The following is a 19,812-nucleotide window of genomic DNA, read 5'->3' as shown; positions in this document are numbered from 1 at the left end:
ATCTGTGGGGGGGGGGGCATTGTCACAGAATGAGATTACAAAAGAGGGAAATGTCGGGAAACTGATAACGCACAGGATTATGAGGGCCGAACATAGTTACAGCCAATAATTCTGAAGGGAATTCAAACGTAAAATGGCTGAGGAGCTCACAAAATACAATTTAATTCAATTTAGCTAATACACTAGAAGCCTGGAGGGTAACAAAGATTGAACATCTTATAGGATGAATTTATCTAAATAGGATGAACAGTTAATCCGGGAGAGAGGGAAGGAAGAGGCACACATTGGTTCAGCCTCATTTCTCTACCAAATAACTTGGTAGAGTGAAATAAACATTAAAATACAAATTCACCCAAAGGATAACAGAGCTATCAACACCTGCTCTCATTTCTACACAGTGTCTCCAGTCCAGGCAGTGGCCAGGACTCCACCTGGGTAGTTGTACGTTCTCTAGGCTCAACCCTGAAAGGGGCATCAGTCCCTGTAATAATGGTCATAGCAGCAACATGTGTGGCTGCCTCAGTAGGAACATAGAAAGCTGCCTTATACAAAGTCAGGCCATTGGTCCATCTACCTTAGCACTGTTGACACTGACTGGCAGCAGCTCTCCAGAGTTTCAGGCAGGAGTCTGACCTGGAGATGCAGAGATTGAACCAAGACTTTCTGCATGTACAGCATGTGCTCTACTACTGAGCTTCAGTCCTTGCTGAATTTGTCTCTGCCACATTGTTATTAAAGGTGAACAGTTAGGGCCAACTAGATGATATGGTAGGAGACCTGGGACTGGACCTCCTCTGATTTTTATCTGTACCTAAAAGCACTCATGAGGTGACTTGAGTTGGACAGTGACCAGAACACAGGATGAGGAAGCCCCATGGGGACGTAACAGGCAGGCAATTCATTAGCTCTCTACCCCCGCCCCACACACTGGGGGCTTGACTTGACATTGGGTCGCTCCATAGCAAAGTTTAGCTGTGAAGAAACCAAGGGGAGAGCCATCACAGATCTCCCTTCACTTTATCTGGAAGGGAAGAATCAAGAGTATAGAAATAGTAGAACCAAGGAAAAAGCTAAGAGGGTTGTTGTGGATACCATTGCTGAAGTGCATTAGGAAAGGCTGGGCTGGGCTGGGGAGGGCGAGAAGAAAGGTAGAGCTTATTAGGTGCCGGTAACAGACCTGCGAGAGGGAGAAGAAGCATGGATGGAAGGTTGACATTCCCTTAGCTGAGAGGCAAAGGAGTGGATTGGGAGGATTGGAGGATTGGATTTAGGGGATTATGAGTAAGCATTGGAGAGGCTTTATTCAAAAAAATTAGCTTAAAATACTTGATTTAAAACACTTGAGTAGTTTCATCACACAGTTTTAATTTCTTTGTTTAATATTGCATTATGAAGCCTCAGAATAGGGCAGGATTACCATACACAAACAAATCAAGCTCTTCTGGCTTTATGCTTGAAGGAATTGATGCTTTAAAATTTTGCAGCCTTTTTTAAAGAAGAGCCAACAAAAATGTCTCCCCAGTATTATTATTATATTGGAGAACTATTATTTAATGTCACTTTTTAAAAAACAGCTGTACAAAACATCAATTTATTTAACCATAAAGCCGAGAGAACTTGATTTGTTTGTACGATAGGTATTATACTACGAAACACAATTTATTGGTCTAAAATATTTAATGCATGCTTTGTTATAATTTTTTTAAAAAAAACTTTAAAAGTGAGTTTATCTCTGCCTTCCCAAGACTTCTGCATTCAGTGGTCTAGGATGCTGCTTGCTTTGGTCAGCGGTTTGGTACACTGGGACCCCCTTGACAAGACCCACTGAAATGAAGAGGAGCTGTGTGAAAACCCTTGATAGATCCTTGTGTGCCTGCCCTTTTGAGATGGGTGCCTGCCACATCCACATAAAGAGGCCTAGGAGTGACGCCTCAGAAGATGGTTTAACTTCCAAAATCAACAGACTCCTCTGCTGATGATGTGCAGTCAGCTTCATTTTCATCTGCCAGCTAACCAGAATGTTTAGCGAGTTCCTAATGTTAGCGCTGTGAAGTTTTATTAATAAAAGTATAATTTTCCCTTGCCAGGCTGTCAGATTTTTGCACCGAAGAAGCAAAACAGAATGCAAATGCTCATTGTCATTATTATGACAGAACCCGTTCGTTACAATTCCAGCTGTAGGTGTTAAAAAATAAAAATTCACCAGCACCCAAAGTCATCCACTGCAAGTTATGCCACAGAAAAGGAGCAAGGAGGCGGAGGAGGCGGGAAAGACTGTGCAAGATACAGAACTGGGGAGGAAGCTGAAAAGGCAGCCATGCAAGTTGCATTCTTTTGAGGGGGGGCTGGGGAAGGGCTTTCAGTCTCGGCATGAGGGAGAGGGAAACAGGAGAAGGCCAAAGATGTCACCGAAAGGGGGAAGAAAGCGAGAGAGAGAGAGAGAGAGAGAGAAAGAAAGAAAGAAAGAGAAGAAACGGTTCAAACATACGCGGCTCACACAGCCTGAAAGGCACAAGCACTGCACGAAAGGAGGATCCGAAATAAGCTAGGCTCAAAAACTCAGAGATGGGACCGAAACAGGGTGAGAGCGAGAATATAGGAGGGAAAGGAATAAAACTTGGTCCGTGTAAAAACGAAAGAGGGGGAAAAAGGGGGGGGAGCAAAAAGATTACTTTTTTGTGGATTTGGGTTTCTTTTGTTTGTTTTTCCAAAAAGAATCTCACACCTGATATTCCTCGTTCCATCCATTTCGGTTCACCAAGGGCAATGAAGAAATTCTCCTGCCTTTCGTATTCCTCCTCATCTACTATATTAACCCTTACGGTCTTCCTGTAGGGACAACAAGAAAGACATGTGTGTACAGTGGGTTGCCTGGTTGGGAGCAGATGCAGCAAACAGCAGCAGCGGCAGCACCTCCACCGCCACACCATTCCCACATGCACCATTCCCACTCCTGCCACTGCCTGCGGCAGCCCTTTCACTGGCTTTCTATGGCACGCTGGTCGTAGCTGATCTTTAGGTGAGTCGGAGAACGTTAGAGGAGGAAAGGAGGGCTGGGAGGGGCAGGGGGCGAGGAAAGGGAACCTGGTCATTGTTGATGGTTAGTGGAAGGTGATTTCTGCAGCACATTGAGTTGAGTGTCACATGGTAATAACAGCTCGTCAGCTGGCTCGACAATAACCAATCAAAAATGTCCATAGGCACAAGAGAGCCCTAGATACACACATATATACCTGAAGTGTTTTAGGAGAAGAGCCAATTTCTCTCTCACACACACATTTTATAATATCAGGTTTGGTCTATGGTGGGGAGCATGGTTACATTAGCATACACACACACACACACACACACACACACACACACCCCTTTCAATCCAGGGTAGTTCTCTTGCTCTGAGAAGACACACACCGACTTTTCCCCTTTCCTTTAAAAACGCACGCCTGCAATTGCAGGTCCATTTAAGTTTAACTATGGTTTACATATATATTGGTGCATGGAGCTAAAATTGCAGCTTCTTGGCTCCTTCTCTGCTCTTGCTGAGAATGAATCCATCAACATTACACCTGAACTCTGGCCTGTTGTTTGTTTTCCCCAAACAAAACTTGCGATGGAATCCAAGAAGAAACCTTAGTTACAGCTCATGGTTTGTTTGGAGAGGGTCAATACAAGCCTCGGTTTGGATGTAATGCTAAGACAAACCATGGCTTAGTTCCTGGCAGTGTGGCAGCAGCAGGAGCGTGAGGGGGTTAAAGTGCTTGCAATTTTTGCACTGGGCAAAAGCATGTTTATCATTCAGCTTTAAATCATAGTTAAGCTTTATGCCAACCAGGCCAGGATCTGATATGCTTACCTAGTGTGTTTTTTTTTGGGGGGGGGGGTGTCTGGAAGTGCCTACTGTGGCTTAGAAATTTGCTTTTGCTTAATGAGGTGCTGCTAGGGCTGCGATACGTTTGGACCCCCCCCCCACCGGACATTACCAGGATTTCAAAGGTGGAATTGATTGACATCGGGGGGGGGGGATTTCCGTAAGGCGGCACTTTGATCTTAGGCAAGTCAATCAAAAAATCAAGTTTCTTTGGCGTTTTTGTAAAAAAAAAAAAAAAAGTTCAACAACGTTTGGGGTGTCTGTCCTGGTTTTTTACTTTTTTGAAATATGGCAGCCCTAGGTGCTACTCAGTGTTCATGAAATTCAGTGTTACAAGGTTAAGGGCACAATGCAATCCAACCAGGTAAGCATGTCATTTTCATTCAAGAAAGAGAACACTGGTAAGAATGCAGTTTAAATGACTTTTACAAAGTTCACTGACTTGATTCTTTCCCTTCCTAATGGTACATTATGTTAACACTAAGGCTGCAGCAGAAAAGGGCTAATGGTAACACTATGGTTGCTTTTATTCTGTCAAATGTGTCAAAAGGAAGAAAATTGATCATTTCCTACTTTCTCTTTCCCCCTGGAGATTGCCCTGTAATGTCCCTGGGGCTTTCTATTAGAGCTCTTAGGCCAGTTCTAACACAATCCCTCCTAGTTACTTGTTCAGGAGAAGCAGATTTGAAAATTTCATTCCTTACATTTTGAAACCACACATAGGTAAGGTAAGTGGCACAAAGTAGCTACCGTCTGACGCAGGCCTTTGTAATGTGAAGAATATCAGAAGCAACTCTGAGAGACAAATAAATAGCAGTCAAGACTTTTGTCAGACACCTATCTCAGGGCATTTCGACATATGAGGCTTAAATTGGCTCCTAACGCAAATGAAAAATCTACCCTGGCAGCGTCAGATACTCTCTTCTGAATTCTCTGCCAAATTAATACATGGCACAAAGAGTGAGAAAAGCTCAAATGTGTTTTTTAGGGTTGCATGTTTGAAACACTCTCAATTCCCACAGTACAGTCAGGTGCAGCAGACTGCCACCATTTTCTGGTAAAGTCTCTCTATGTGTATTGAAAAGGCCTTTAAGGAAGAAGGGATTTAGGTAGCTGTGTATGTTGCCGCTGTTCCCACATCTACACTTCTGCCTCCAGGGTGATGTTGACAGCCTCCAAGGCACTGCTCAGAAACAGTTCTGGTCACAAAGATGTCAGGTCAACATCAAAATAATTGTGTGAAGGAGGAGACCCTGAAGTTGGGCTCCAGAGTGGCTCAGTGGGGAAACAGATGTGGAACAACATTTAGGTGTTGCATCTAACCTTTTCTTAAAATGCAAAATGTTACACTGAGACTGCCTCTGCGTTAATCTGGAAAGAAGTCATGAGGGTAAAAGAAGTGCACTTGGAAATAGAAGCCAAATGGAACAAAGAACAAGTGCGTGTGTGTGTGTGTGTGTGTGTGTGTGTGTGTGTGTGACAGTGAGAGAGCACACACGCAGATATGGGTACGCCAAGGGGAAATCACTGTTCAGCTATGCTGCCATTGGGGGAATCATGCCAGATCATTTTCTCAGCCAGTCGTGGCCAGCAGGGTGGAGCGACGATCCGGACATTGCCATCCCTATGGCTTACGCTTGGGCAAGACAACAGCATGGTCAAGGCTGCATGGCAGGGCCAGCTTAAGACATGTTGAACTACAAAATGGGGTGACTGAGGATCTACACTGGGAACAAGGGCGGGGATAAACTCAACCTTATCTGATGATTAAAATGGGAATCAAAGGCAGTCGGGGGTGGGCAGAGCCCCGCTCTGAATCACACCAGGCGGGTGCAGAGCTCAAGAGACCCCAGAGGGCAGGGGGTGGGAGGAGACCAGCAGCGGCTCCTACTCATCAAGAAGTTGCTGTAGAGGCGGCACTGGGGATGGGCTGCTGAGGAGGTGGCATATCTGGCCTCCACGGAGTGCAGCAGCAAGATATACATTGTTTGGAGTCTAGATCTGCTGTCCCTGTGGATCCTGCTGCCTGAGGTGGTTGCCTCACCTTGCCTCTTGAGTGGGCTGGCCCTGATGCAAGGACGCACAGGCAGGAGCCCTGGACTAGCTCTGCTTCCATCTTTGCACAGCCCCAACCACACCACTCCTGCTCTCAGCCTAATCGACCTCTGCATAATCACACTTCAACAGATGTAGAGAGGTTTTCATTTGTGTCTATGGAACCAACATGGAGTTGAAATAAAAGTGCAACCATTGGGTAGAATCTGTGGCCTTATTGGCAAGGAGAGTGGCATTGGCATAAGGTCAGGAGCGCACAAGAATAGCACAAGAGCATGTTGCACACAGTGAAATGTGGAAATATTGGAAGTATGTAGCCTGAATTTCTATTTGTTCATGATATCACCACTGACTGAAATATCATCCATTATTCCCAAAATCCAGTAAGTAGAAATACAATTTTTTTTAAGGGCTAGACAAAACTGATTAGTGAAACTTTTCCTTTTGCAAAGAACTAAACAGTTACTCTTGAAAAGCGGTGTGCTGACCATTGTGCATTGCAGACATTGGGGTGTTGCCTGGCATACCAAGAGCAAATGCTGTCTGTGAGGACAGCTCCACAGAAAGAGCTTCAAGAAATACACAGCTTTACTTCATGATGGAACACAGTGCTTCACAGCCTATTCTGTGGTGTCAGTGACGGAGCTGAAAACCCCAGTGTCTAGTTATTCCAAGAATGTGCGCTGACATTCATAAGCCACACACACCACAAGCACACACACATCCCCACACCTAGAATGCATTGTCTCGCTAGCTCCCATCAGTACCATGTGACAGGTTGTGCATACACAGCAGTGTTAAGGATTGAGCAGTTGGAAAACAAAAAGAGACTATAGAGAGTGAGAAAAGAAAGGCAAGGAGACGAGAGAAAGAGGAAAGAAGAGTGTTAATGTTAGTTGGGAGAACCAGTACTACACCTTTCTGTAAACTCATATCCACCATGCGTGGGCCCATCAGCTCAATGAAGAAAGTCTTGTTTTTCTCATACTCCTCATCATCAATTACCTTGATGTGAATAGTTTTGCTGTGAATGGAAAAATAATAAGTGTCATAATGGGGAGAAGGGGCGGGGAGGCAAGCTGGGTCAAGAGAGGGAGAGAGAAGCCAAAGAGAGATTTTAGATGGTCAAAGCTTACTCACCCATTACGAATGGCAAAACACAGTAGAGATTTAAACCTTTTGCTGGGCAGCTAGCTAGTCTGGCAGAACATTGGCACCAGACGCTGGCCACACTGTGCTAAAATTTGTTCTTTTTGCAAAACCTACTCATATGCTAAATCCTCTGTTTACATCTAAAACCTTGTTGTCATAGGAGGCATATCAGAAGGTATTTGCACACCACATACACAAGGGCTAACTTATGCAACTCAAACTGGACATTTAAGATGCATTGTTAACTCTGAGTTAAAAAATTAAATAGCATATCACAAATGGAAAGGTAATTTTTAATAACCCACTACATTTTTAAAATGGAACATTTCAGAAATTTATGACACAATTCAGTTGGCTAGAAATGAAAACATTTTATTTTGCATCAAGGTTACAAAACACTATTCGTTTTAACATTTTTTTGATTTTGTTTTGTTTTTTAAAACCAAGTAAGCAAAGATTCTGAAAATATTATAAGATCGGGGCATTCCACACCAAAGTTTGTTTGTATAAAAGTGTCAGTATAAGAAAGGTGTTAGTAGGAGAAAAATGTTAGAACTCTATTAACGCTAAAAAATCTGCAAGAAATCACACCTGTTCCTTGGCATATAGATCCTCATTGTTGGCCTTTAAACTACAGTATATCTTTGATTTTTCTTTATTTTAAAAGCAAACAGTCATACCCCTGTAAAGTGCATGTTGTGTTAAGACAGTAATGGCAGACAGTGTTACTTCATTAACTAGATCTGCTGAATGTGACTCAGGGCCAAACTAGACATGACATTAATTGCGTGAATGCAATTGATGTGCACATTTCTCATAATGTAAAATAGCAATTACAGGAAAACCAGAGCTGTCTCAGAACCATGGGGTGGGTGGGGAATTTTTTAACTCTTTCTCTCTTTGCAGCAAAAATCAGTCCCCCCCCCCCCAAGCTACCATTTGTGCTTCAAGTGAAGCCTGCATTGGTACGCTCTCTTCCAGTTCTCTGTGTGGGCTAATGAGTGCCTAAAATGATGAAGGCAAGCTATTTATTTTGACATTAATAAAGCAAAAATAAATAATGGTAGATTTCCTCCTACCGCCCATGTGTACCCCATGCCCTCTCCAAATCTGCTCCAGATACTTGGGGGAACCACAGAACAAATTACGGGGAGGGTATGCAGGGGGGAAATGATCTGTCATGCAAGCAACCACCACCACTATTTTCAAATATTAAAGGCACGCTGCTGTCAGCCATCCCTTGCTCTATCGCTACTTCTATTTCCAGGCCTGTTTTGCAAATAACCAAAGACTCTAGTTCTTCACATCTGATAGTCTTGAAACAGTTTCAAAACTTATCCTGAGGACTTCTAAAGGAACTGCTTTCCTAACTTGCAACAGTAAACCTTAAGCAAATTATTATGATGGTAGCAAGACTGCGCTTCACTGGGGAACTGAGGAAGGAAAGAACTTGGCTACAAAATATGAAAATAAATCACCACTAAGGAAGTAGGAAAAGTGGGGGGGGGGGAAGGGGAGGCAAAGCTGCTTTCATCTGGGTAAAGGTAAAGGGACTCCTGACCATTAGGTCCAGTTGTGACAGACTCTGGGGTTGCGGCGCTCATCTTGCTTTATTGGCCGAGGGAGCTGGCGTACAGCTTCCGGGTCATGTCGCCAGCATGACTAAGCCACTTCTGGCGAACCAGAGCAGCACACAGAAACGCCGTTTACCTTCCCGCCAGAGCGGTACCTATTTATCTACTTGCACTTTGACGTGCTTTCGAACTGCTAGGTGGGCAGGAGCAGGGACCGAGCAATGGGAGCTCACCCCACCACGGGGATTCGAACCGCCAACCTTCTGATAGGCAAGTCCTAGGCTCTGTGGTTTAACCCACAGCACCACCCATGTCCCTTCATCTGGGTAGATAACTAAAATATTCAGAAGTTCCTCCCAACATTAAAGTCCAACATAAAGGTAATAATTTGCTTCAGGAAAGTTAGTAAAATCTCTGTGGAAATGCTACCAGGAGCCTTTTAATTCCTTTTTCAGGGGCAGATGTTCATCCATCAAGCTCTAAATCAGTCTCCCTCAATCTGGTACCTTCCAGATGTTTTGAACTAGAACTACCATCAGTCACAGACAGAACTGCTGGGGAAGACTGTTTTAAACTGTTTGAAAAACAACTATTTCAATTGGATAACAAACCCAGGAAATGGATGGTTTCCTCCTTGTTGCAAACAAAAAAAGGTCCTGTCACCTTATTTTGTCATTAATGACCCCAAGATTTTCTCATTCTGTATGTTATGTTGAATTTGCAAACACTCAATGTGAAGCAGAAGGTGCCTTACATATAAACAGTGCTTTTTTTTCTTTTTAAAAAAAGTTTAGGAGTACTCTCATTTTCCTACTCATATTGAAATACTGCCCCTCAGTGAGGCCAAACTTAGATTCACAAAATGTTTAGGGGTATACGTACCCATGCGTATCCCTAGAAAAAAGCACTGCATATCTATCATCTATCTATCTATCTATCTATCTATCTATCTATCTATCTATCTATCTATCTATCATCTACCTACCTATCATCTATCTGTGGCATGCTGCCAGCTAGTAAACAGATGAATGGTGCTGTCTTGGAATCTATCTTAGGGCTGAAATTTATCCCTTGAGAAACTCCCACTTTCAAAATAAATTTCATTGAGACTAGAATACATCAATAAGAATATGCCACCTTCAATATAACTGAACCCCAACTTCCTGCATCAGGACCCCTTTACCTGACTCATGTGGGCAACAGGCATGCTCTTATTTCCTCACTTACAAAGCACAGTGTACAGTGTTGGAGCTTGACAGATAAGCAAAAGCCTGGTCTCTGCCTCAAGGAGCTTCAAGTTGGAATTGAGATGGGGGTGGGTTACGTAAGGCAAGGGTAACAAGGAACAAATGCAAGCAAATGTTATGAAATGTTTTGCTCCCACCATACTGGTTGTGAATCCAAAACAGAGGTAAGATAATCAACTCTGTTTAAGCGATATTTCCTTGCATCTTTCATATTTTTGTTGGGTTACTGTGATCAAATACAATGAGCTGAAGACCTGATCCAAGATAATCAGAAGAAGAATAAAAACAAAAAAGATGGTGGCTTCATGTGCTCAAATTTACAAGAGACTGTTACAATTATCAAGAAAAACAAAATGGAATGTGTGAAGATTTATCACTTGGTGGCAGCTTCAGTAGTCTATTATATTGAGTAACTGGTAAAAAAAATTACTAATCTAAATGCTAGCAATCACCAACTTGCAGCACAAGATAAAGTACTGAATGAAAAACAGCCTACTCTTTCCACTAATTTATTGACCTTCCTGTGTAACAGATGAATAAATAGTATAGAAAGGTTGGATTCCTACCCCTCCCCATCTCCCTCTAATACCAAACTCGGGTGGTGAGTGCTGAGACAAAACAGGACCACCGAGGAACAAGAGGAAAAGTATCAGGATGAAGGGGATAACTTAAGGATCATAGAATCATAGAGTTGGAAGAGACCACAAGGGCCATCGAGTCCAACCCCCTGCCAAGCAGGAAACACCATTAGAGCACTCCTGACATATGGTTGTCAAGCCTCTGCTTAAAGACCTCCAAAGAAGGAGACTCCACCACACTCCTTGGCAGCAAATTCCACTGTCAAACAGCTCTTACTGTCAGGAAGTTCTTCCTAATGTTTAGGTGGAATCTTCTTTCTTGTAGTTTGAATCCATTGCTCCGTGTCCACTTCTCTGTGTGATGTGTGAATATTTTCAGTTCCTCTCAGTTTGTCATTTATCCAATCTTAAGTTCATTTCACCATACTTCCATATCAGTTTGCAACTTAAAAAAAAGTCCTCGTGAAAATTTCTCCTAATAAACATATTTTTGTATGCAATTTCTCGTGCATGCTTTACTTGAGATTCCTGTATTGCAGGGGATTGGACTAGATGACCCTCATGGTGTCTTCTAACCCTACAATTCTATGATTCTATACTTCTCCTCAGCACTTATAATCAGCACTATTCAGTGCAAAGCAACAAAACACTGCAGTGTATTCTTATCTCCTAATAGAAGTATTCCTTTTCAGGGTTCCAGTCAGCCATGCCCTCCTCCAATATGCCATTCTGTTCCTCACTACCAACTTTCCACTCTTCTTTTCCAATTGATCTAGACTACTGAGTCATTTCAGGGGTTTTACCTGTTTCCTTAATGTACCGTATTTTTCCGTCTGTAAGACGCCCCCAATTTGGGGGGACTTAGATTTAAGAAAATGGGGGAGATGTATCTGTGTATAAGACACCCCCTAATTTTTGACATTATTTTAAAGGAAAAAATCCTAGTCTTATACACGGAAAAATATGGTACTTCTGCAAACCTGGGTTTTTCCCCCGAGGGATGGAAGAGAAATTCAGTTTAGTTCATATTCAACGGCAAGTCTAACTAATTTACACTTCCCAAAACAGCATGCCATCCATTGAAATGTGCCCTTCTCTGAATTTTGCAAAGCAGTTGTTAAGCCATGTAATGTGTACAAAAAGGCATGCGGTAGGGTAAACTGTTCATAAAACGAATGTGTTATTGAAAAAGAACAAAGAAAAAGGCATTGCATTGTTGAAAATGGTTGTGCAAAAATGTGTATAATTGGGAGAAATTTGCACCAACATCTCGATGAATTTTCCTAAGGAAATAAATAAAAAATAAATAATTAGCAAACTGATGTGGAGATACAGAGACCTGAACCTAAGAATAGAAAAATTAGAAGCTGAGAAAAAACCAGAATGGACAAATTCGCCCATCCTTAGGAGTGATTAGTCACAATAACCAAATACAGTCTCTGCATACATACAGGGCAACATATGTCCGGATGCTGGGAGAAAACAGCACACCCAAAGATTATCTGGTTGGCAACTATTGGAAATACTGGACTAGATGGACCTTAGTCTGACCCAGCAGGACAGTTCTTATGCTATTCTGAATCCCGCCAACAAGCTGGAGTCAACAGCTCTGATTGCAGTTGCTCAGGGTTTTGTGGTGTCTAGCCTTCAATCGCAATGATATTGCTTCATGTTAAAAGAAAAAGCAAATGAAAAAGAAACCGGCGATACCTGATTTGATAAAAAAGGAACACATTGCTGCCTTAGACCATGGTCACCCATGCCTGGCCCTTCCCAAAGAGCAGCATACGGAGATGGAGAGCCAGAAAGAGAGACAACATCATCATCATCATCATCATCATCATCATCATCATCATCATCATAATTATTTATTATTTATACCCCGCCCATCTGGCTGAGTTTCCCCAGCCACTCTGGGCGGCTCCCAATCAGTGTTAAAAACAGTACAGCGTTACATATTAAAAACTTCCCTGAACAGGGCTGCTTTAACATTGTGTGAAGATGTCATGTTAATATAAAAGGTGTGACAAGCAGGCACCAAAAAAAGAAGAGAACAACAGAGAAGGGGCTCTGTGACACTCTGCCATGAGAATGTCGTGACAATCTTTTGAAATTAATTGAGCTGGACTCTAGCAGAGGAGAAATTTTCAACCTAGGTTTGACACCTGCATTCTCCTGAATGAAAAGCGAGAGATCCAAAGAGCACTTGGATCGGCTGAGCGGCTCTCACTCACAAACACTGAATTCCAGCTGCCTCTCAGGTGGGCACTTTGTGTAATGTTCTCTGTCTTTCCCACACCCCACCTGACAGTTGTGTACCAGATATAGCGTTCCCCCGCAACTGGGTACTTCTAAAGCGGCAAATAGCCCATCCAACACACTAGCATGGCAGTCCAAAGCATTGCAAGGCCACACTGGGACCTCACTGAGATAAGGCTTCAGGAGTGATCCATCACTTATTGCTCTACTTTCTCTGCATCCAGGCAGCTGGGGCAGCCACAACTAATATGTGCAAAGAGAAATACACCTGAAGAAGAAGTGTATCAACTTGTGTGTTCTTCTGGTCATCAGTGGTAGCTTTTTAATCAATCCTTTGCGGAAAGCGACAGAAAAACTGAGTGTAGTGGCTCTGTTCCTCATGGAGAGCTGCATCTAAAGCTGCACTAGGAGAGGAATTAAATATGTAATAATTCCACAACCAGGCCGTCCAACAGAGTCGAGAACTTCCAACATGGCTGCATGATTGGGAAAAACTGTGGGCACGACAGTAGGAAAGATTTTGGAGAACTGAAGAGGCTGCCTGCTGCTCTACACAGAACCTCACTGGAAATGCACTGGTACACGTTCTTCATGCACATAGGCAGGAAGTGTTGGGGAGAAAAAGAGGAGATGCTTATCCTGAAAGGTCTAGTGTTAAAGACCCTAGCGAATAAACAGAGACATAAAATAACACAATGAAAAGTGTGATGTTTTGCTTTTGTGTTTTTCTCAACAGGGTTGCTGGGTAGTTAGCAAAGAGCTTGAGATCCAGAAAAGTGTGCCAAGAAAGACAAATTTGGCACCACCACAGTTCACTAAATACCAAATTCTTTGTTTGCTTCAAATGCAGAAGATGCACCTGTTTCACGTGCTCAGGAGTTGGAAAGTGTGTCCTCTTGCCCCAATCTGCCCCTCCCTGACGAATTACAACACATGATCCATAATTGGCACGTGCCTCCACTTTCTATAGCACAACTTGCCTGATGATCTCTCAATGAGCATCTGCCTTCCTTACCTCGCTGTAGGCCTAGAGATGGCCACCATATGCAATTCGGTTAGCACCTTGTGCATTTCCATTTCTATGAGGCATCCTAAACTTTTTACTTGTGGCCCAATCTGACCAAGTTTAGCTTTGCTTGGGATCCTTTCAAACCTTTCCGAAGCCATTGTGCAACTTTATCAATAATGTTTGTTTCTAGCAGCATCCTAGTTACAGGCCAAGAAGGCTCAGGAAGCCACTAACGGTTCTTGAACCTCCATTTGGGAATCAGTACTACTGTGTGCTAAGCTGGGGGCGAACGGTGGACAAAGCATTGTTTTGGTTTAGTAGTAATTGGGTTTCAGTGGGAGGGCTGGGAACTGATTTTAAAGAGTTTTCTATTTATACTTGTAAACTTGGTAAGTCTTACTGGCAAGTGCAATGAGTGAACTGCAAATACTTTAAAATGAAAGTTGTTCCTCAGCACTCCCAGGAGTCCATTTCACAACCCCACAGGAGGCAATTATTTGTCTGGGCTCATTCCTCACATTATTAGTCCTAGGTTCAGCTTCAGCACCAAAGGCGTATCAAGATGGCAGCCTCAAGGCTCTTCCCTGCCAGGAGTACACACACACCTGCCATTGTTATAATTGGAGAGATGCCAGAAACCGCCAGTTCTTTGTGTCTTATCAGTCTCCCTCCCTCCTGATGGTCTCCAGGTTCCCTTGGCTCTCCTACTTTGGCTTTCCTCCTTTGAGTCTAACACAAAATGTTTCCAAAAACACTGAGGGGACTGACCCCATAAGTCTGTGGCAATCAGTGAGGGTGTCTACTTCTCTGTATGCTTCTAACCAGTGTTCCTCCCCAAATTTCTCTGTCATTGTAGAAGGTCTTGCTAACTCCTTAGTTCCTTGGGCAGGGGTAATATGTTTTGCACAGCAAAGCGACCCAGGCTTGATCCTTGGCATTTCTAGGAAGCATTGCGAATGTCACCTGTCTGAAACACTGGAGAGTTACTGCCAGTCAGGTTAATACTGAGCTAGGTGGTACAATGGTGTGGCTCAGTGCAAGGCAGCTCCTTGTGTTTCACACTTGACTAATGATAACCCTCACTAACTAACTTAATTTTTCTTTCACTTCCTTACCAGAATCTTGAGGTCCTACCACTTCTTTCTCTTTAAGATCTCCTGAAATTACCCTTTCCATTCTGCATTTACTGTTAAATCTGTGCTCAGATCATTTTTCACCTGAAGCCACCTTCTTGCTGGTATTCCCTCCTCTATATTCTCTTTCCCCTTGCCATTTCTCAGGTCAATTCCCTTTCCTCAATCTTTCTTGTGAACCACTTGTAAAGCAAAACCTTCTTTTCCAAGTCCTGCGACCACAACATCTCTCTTCTTCATGACTGCATCATTTCTGAGCTGTAGAGAATTCTTAAGACAACCTTGTCTTGGAACAGGAACATAAGAGGACCCTTTCACCCTTATGAATCAGCAACCCCTGCTCTCCCCTCTTGACCTCCCCACCAGCAACCAGTATTCAACCTCTGATCCTGGAAGTAGCATACAGTTATAAGGAGAACATAAGAATAACCTGCTGAATCACGCCACTGGCCCATTTGGTTCAACGTCTTGTTCTCTCAGTGGTCAACCAGATCCCTGTGGCAAGCAGGACCCAAGCATATAAGACTCTTCTCCCCTCCTGTGGCCTCCAGCAACTGGCATTCAGAAACATTGCTGCCTCTGGCTGCAGAGCCAGAGCATTTACTAGCTGCTACTAACCGGAAGTAACTGATCACTTTAACCTCCATGAATTTGTTTAATTCCTTTTTTAGGCTGTCCAAGTTGGAACTCTTGTTCCACAGTTTTAACTATGTGCTATGGGAAGAAGCGCTTTCATTTGTCTGCCCCAAATCTCCCACTATTCAGCATCACTGAATGATCCCGGGATAAACCCACCCAGACCTCAGAGGGCACCACAGAACACTTTGACCTTATGGTTAATCCACCTTTGTTCCTGTGCAAATTTCTCCTGCTCTGAGCTACAACATCCAACCTCCTTATTTCATGCACAGTCCCCGCCGCTACTTCACTCTCAGTGGGCAGAAAGAGAAAGAAGTATTGACACAAAAAGCAATTTCCTTTTGTGTATTCCCCTTGTACTCTCAAGCTAATTAGTAAATTGGCCAGTGTTTCAATTAGAGCTATTGGGAAATGCTTTCGTGCTTGATGCATGGTAATTAATGGGACATGGTCAAGACCAAGCCATACATATAAAATAAAGATCTTTGCTTCTGTTAAAATATTAATAGTGAAAGATTTGTAATGACTTTAATGTATTATTCACCAGTAGTATAGTTGCTGTAATTTTTGTCGGCCTCTTGGGGTGGGAGAAACTGCAGCTCATCGTGAACCTTGCTCTCCAGTTTAAGATGCTAGAAGCCAAAGAACTAGAGGGGTTTGGCAGAAGTTACCCTTAGGAATACAGCATCCTATTGTAAGTTGCCACCCTGTATGCTCCCAAGGACACCTGCTCAAAATCCACCTTTTTTTGAAGCCTTTGGCTCAGCCCCCTGCTTCTCATGCCCTACTGCAGCTTGAGCACACACACCTTAAGATCACAAGAAGATTCCTCCTGGATCAGGCCAGTAAGGTAAAAGGTAAAGGACCCCTGGACAGTTACAACCAGTCAAAGGTGACTATGGGGTTGCGGTGCTCATCTCAATTTCAAGCCGAGGGAGCCAGCGTTTGTCCACAGACAGATTTCCAGGTCATGTGGCCAGCATGACTAAACCACTTATGGTACAATGGAACACCGTCGCGGAAAACAGAGCACACAAAAATGCCATTTACCTTCCCACCACAGTGGTACCTATTTATCTACTTGCACTGGCGTGCTTTTGAACTGCTAGGTTGGCAGGAGCTGGGACAGAGCAACAGGAGCTCACTCCATCATGGGGATTAGAACTGCGGACCTTCCAATCAGCAAGCCCAAGAGGCTCAGTGGTTTAGACCACAGCGCCACCCATGTCTCTATCAGGCCAGCAGCCCACCTAGTCTAGCATCCTGGTCTCGATGTGGCCAGACGGAAGCCCAAAAGTAGGACCTAAGAGCACTCTCATCTCCTGTATGTTCCAAAAACTGACATTCAGAAGCAATAGAACCTCTGGTTGTGAAGGCAGAGGACTGCCATGGAAGCTAGTAGTCACCAAGAGCCTTATCCTCTGTGAATTTCTCTAATCTTCTCTTAAACCCATCCAAGTCGGTGCCTTACACAACCTTCAGCCTTCACCTTTCGCTGTTCATCTCTGACACAACTTCCCTCTCCTTCCTCTGCTGTTTCCACTGCTGTACTGTACAAATGTCACACTGTGCTGTATTCTCCTTACGGCAGGAATAGTGAATACTCTCATGGAGGATGTGAACAGGAAGGGACTTACGGGTGGCTTCAGTACAGTCATATTGACCACAATAGTTAGTTTTTAACTGATTTTATCTCTATGGTATTTGTTACACTTACTGTATACCACCTAGAGAAGACTAGAAATTAAGCAGACTAGAAAATGTAATAATAATAATAATAATAATAATAATAATAATAATAATAATAATAATATTGTTAACATTTACTAGCATTTACCCACTGCCCTGTTAAATAATTATTTACTCAAGTCTGGTTACTGATTTAAATTCCTTCTTCCTGTTCATACTTGCTGGGACATGAGCCAGTACTTTGCCAAAGCTGCCCATGCCCTATATCATCATCATCATCATCATCATCATTGGAAAGGGTTATAACTTATAATGCTAGAGCACACACTTTTTATGCAACGTTCCTGGGTTTAATCTCTGGCATCTCCAGCGAGGGCTGGAATGGATTCCTTTCTGAAACCCTAGAGAGCCTCTGCTAGTCACTCTGGACTAGGCCTCCTCAACCTGGTGTCTTCCAGATGTTGTTGGATCACAACTCCCATCATCCCTGACTACTGCCCTGGTCATGGGAGTTGTAGTCCAACAACTTCTGGAGGCCACCAGGTTGGGAAAGGTGCTGTAGACAACACTGTGCTAGATGGACCAGCCTTCTGACTTGAAAGAAAGCACCCTCCTAGGTTTAATATTTACCTTGTTATCCCTTTCCTCCCTCTCCTTGTCTTGCAGCTACCTCTCTGCAAAAGTTTAGACATAAGGTCCTGGAGCAGACACCTGCCTATGCTGTAAAGCACAATGAATAGCGATGGCACTAAATAAATATTAATAACAAGGACACAGTAGCGGTAATTAGGACAAGGACATCAGCGTATAATGTACAGGCAGATCCCCAAGTAAATATTCCTAAGCAAATACTGCGCAACCACTGTGTAAATGATCATTGTAATCCCCAGACATCCGTTTACTCATGTCACATATGAAACTTAATAAAAGCTAACGTGTGCCCTAATATAAATAGGTAACTTACTTTTCTTGCACTCAGTGCTATTTTTCTAGAAAAAGAGGAGCTGGAACTTAGCATTGTTCTCTTATAATGGCAATGGTGCCCACCTGAGAGATGTCAGAATTGAGTTCAGGTGAGTTCTGGCTGAAAAAAAGCCCCGCTTGCACTCCTACACATTCAGGAATGACAAGTCATTCCTTTACCACAAGGCACAACTGTCCTGAATATGAAATGTAGCTAAAGCTGAAAGCATAGCCAAGATGATTCCCTCCTGATGTTCTTCAGCTACATCTCCCATCATCCCTGACCACTGAGCATGCCGGTTGGAGCTGATGGAAGTTGTTCAGCAACATCTGGAGATGTCCCTGCATTAAACTAATACAGGGACCCACTGAATGCTCTTGGAGCTCTTGCTACTGCAGAGTCACTAAGGAGGGTGTGACTCTGATTCATAACATGGGTGTGAGCCTCCTGGGAGCCCAGAGTATATGAGGAATTAAGTACCACAGACACATTCTTTAAGGACGTTAAGTGAAGTACTTGATTTGGGCTAACTTCTGTTAAAGTCAGTAAGTGGACCTCTCATTTTCCCCAAGTATGCTATCTTGATTTGCCATTTATGAAAATCCAGAGGGGGCACAGGAGCGAAAGCACCAGAGCATTCTTTTGCATTCACTTTGCACTCATGCCAGTGATTAATTGAGAAAGGAGGCCAAACGGGATCAGAGGCTCTTGATGTAACTACATATGCAATTTAACAGATGGCAATTAGCAAATTAAGTAACAAGGAGAATATTGCACAAGGAGTCTCCATTTCAACTTATTTTGCCCCCTCGTTTTCATTCCCTTCCAACCCTGCCTCTCTAAATTCAGAGGCGATTTTGCTTTTCATTTTTAGCCCACTGAAATCTTTATTGCTGTTAGAATTTATTTCAGTTTCCGTTTAAAAAGAGAACTCCTGTTTAGACTTTTTGGAATATATTCCTGTAGTTTACAGGATGTGAAATCCTGTGCTTATCCCAGGAACAAAGAATCTTTAGCATGCTCAGTCCATGTTTCCACACACTGATCATCCTCTCCTCCTGGCATCAGGAGGACATTTTGCTTCCTGAGGTGAGGCAGCAAATGATGCCAACCCCTCTCCAAAGTCCAGGGACATAATAATCAAGGCCAGTGAAGTTATTTTGGCAACTGTGACAGGAAATCCCCAGTCTCCTCTCCTGCTCTCTGGCAGTAAAAATACAAAAATGATAAATTAAGTAACTATCAATTTTCTGTTTTCCCCCCATGACATCCCAAATCAGCTGCCTAAAGTGGTAACCTCAGTCATGTAGGGCCAGCCCTGCCTGAAACATTTGAAAGATAGAACAGAGTACATGAAATATCTAATTTTTCATTTAAATTATATGAAAATATTGCTAATGAGTCAATTAAAAAACAATGTCACCCCTATCCCTCATGCAAGAAGCCATCATTTACCATTCTGGCCTCTATTTTGTCACATGCAGCACTCTTTCTGTTCTGCTGTAGTTCGCCTTCCACTAAAAACCACACTATTCATCTCAATGTATGATATGGAAAAATTACATAACTTATATAATTAGTTATGTAAATTACACAAATCATGGTGTCATTGCATTGTTCATTTCAATGCAAAGGAAACACAACTGTG

At 43.0% G+C, this 19,812-nt stretch overlaps 1 protein-coding gene across 4 annotated transcripts in view; it reads right to left on the bottom strand.

The window, feature by feature from the left end:
- SLC8A3 (solute carrier family 8 member A3) overlaps positions 1–19,812 on the bottom strand; it is a 165,846-nt gene that overhangs the window by 29,717 nt on the left and 116,317 nt on the right. For 2 of the 4 annotated variants that reach the window (XM_083506695.1, XM_083506696.1), the window contains exon 3: positions 6,838–6,944. In XM_083506695.1, the coding sequence (XP_083362821.1) occupies positions 6,838–6,944 (107 nt within the window). Of the gene's footprint in view, positions 1–2,725; positions 2,830–6,837; positions 6,945–19,812 lie in introns of all 4 variants that reach the window. The other 2 variants (XM_083506698.1, XM_083506697.1) reach the window with 2 other exon arrangements.

The sequence above is a fragment of the Podarcis liolepis genome (assembly GCF_965112155.1).
Source record: "Podarcis liolepis genome assembly, chromosome: 1".
NCBI lineage: Eukaryota > Metazoa > Chordata > Lepidosauria > Squamata > Lacertidae > Podarcis > Podarcis liolepis.
The sequence above is the reverse complement of the archived record's forward strand: the minus strand, read 5'-3'. Positions and strand labels throughout refer to the sequence as shown.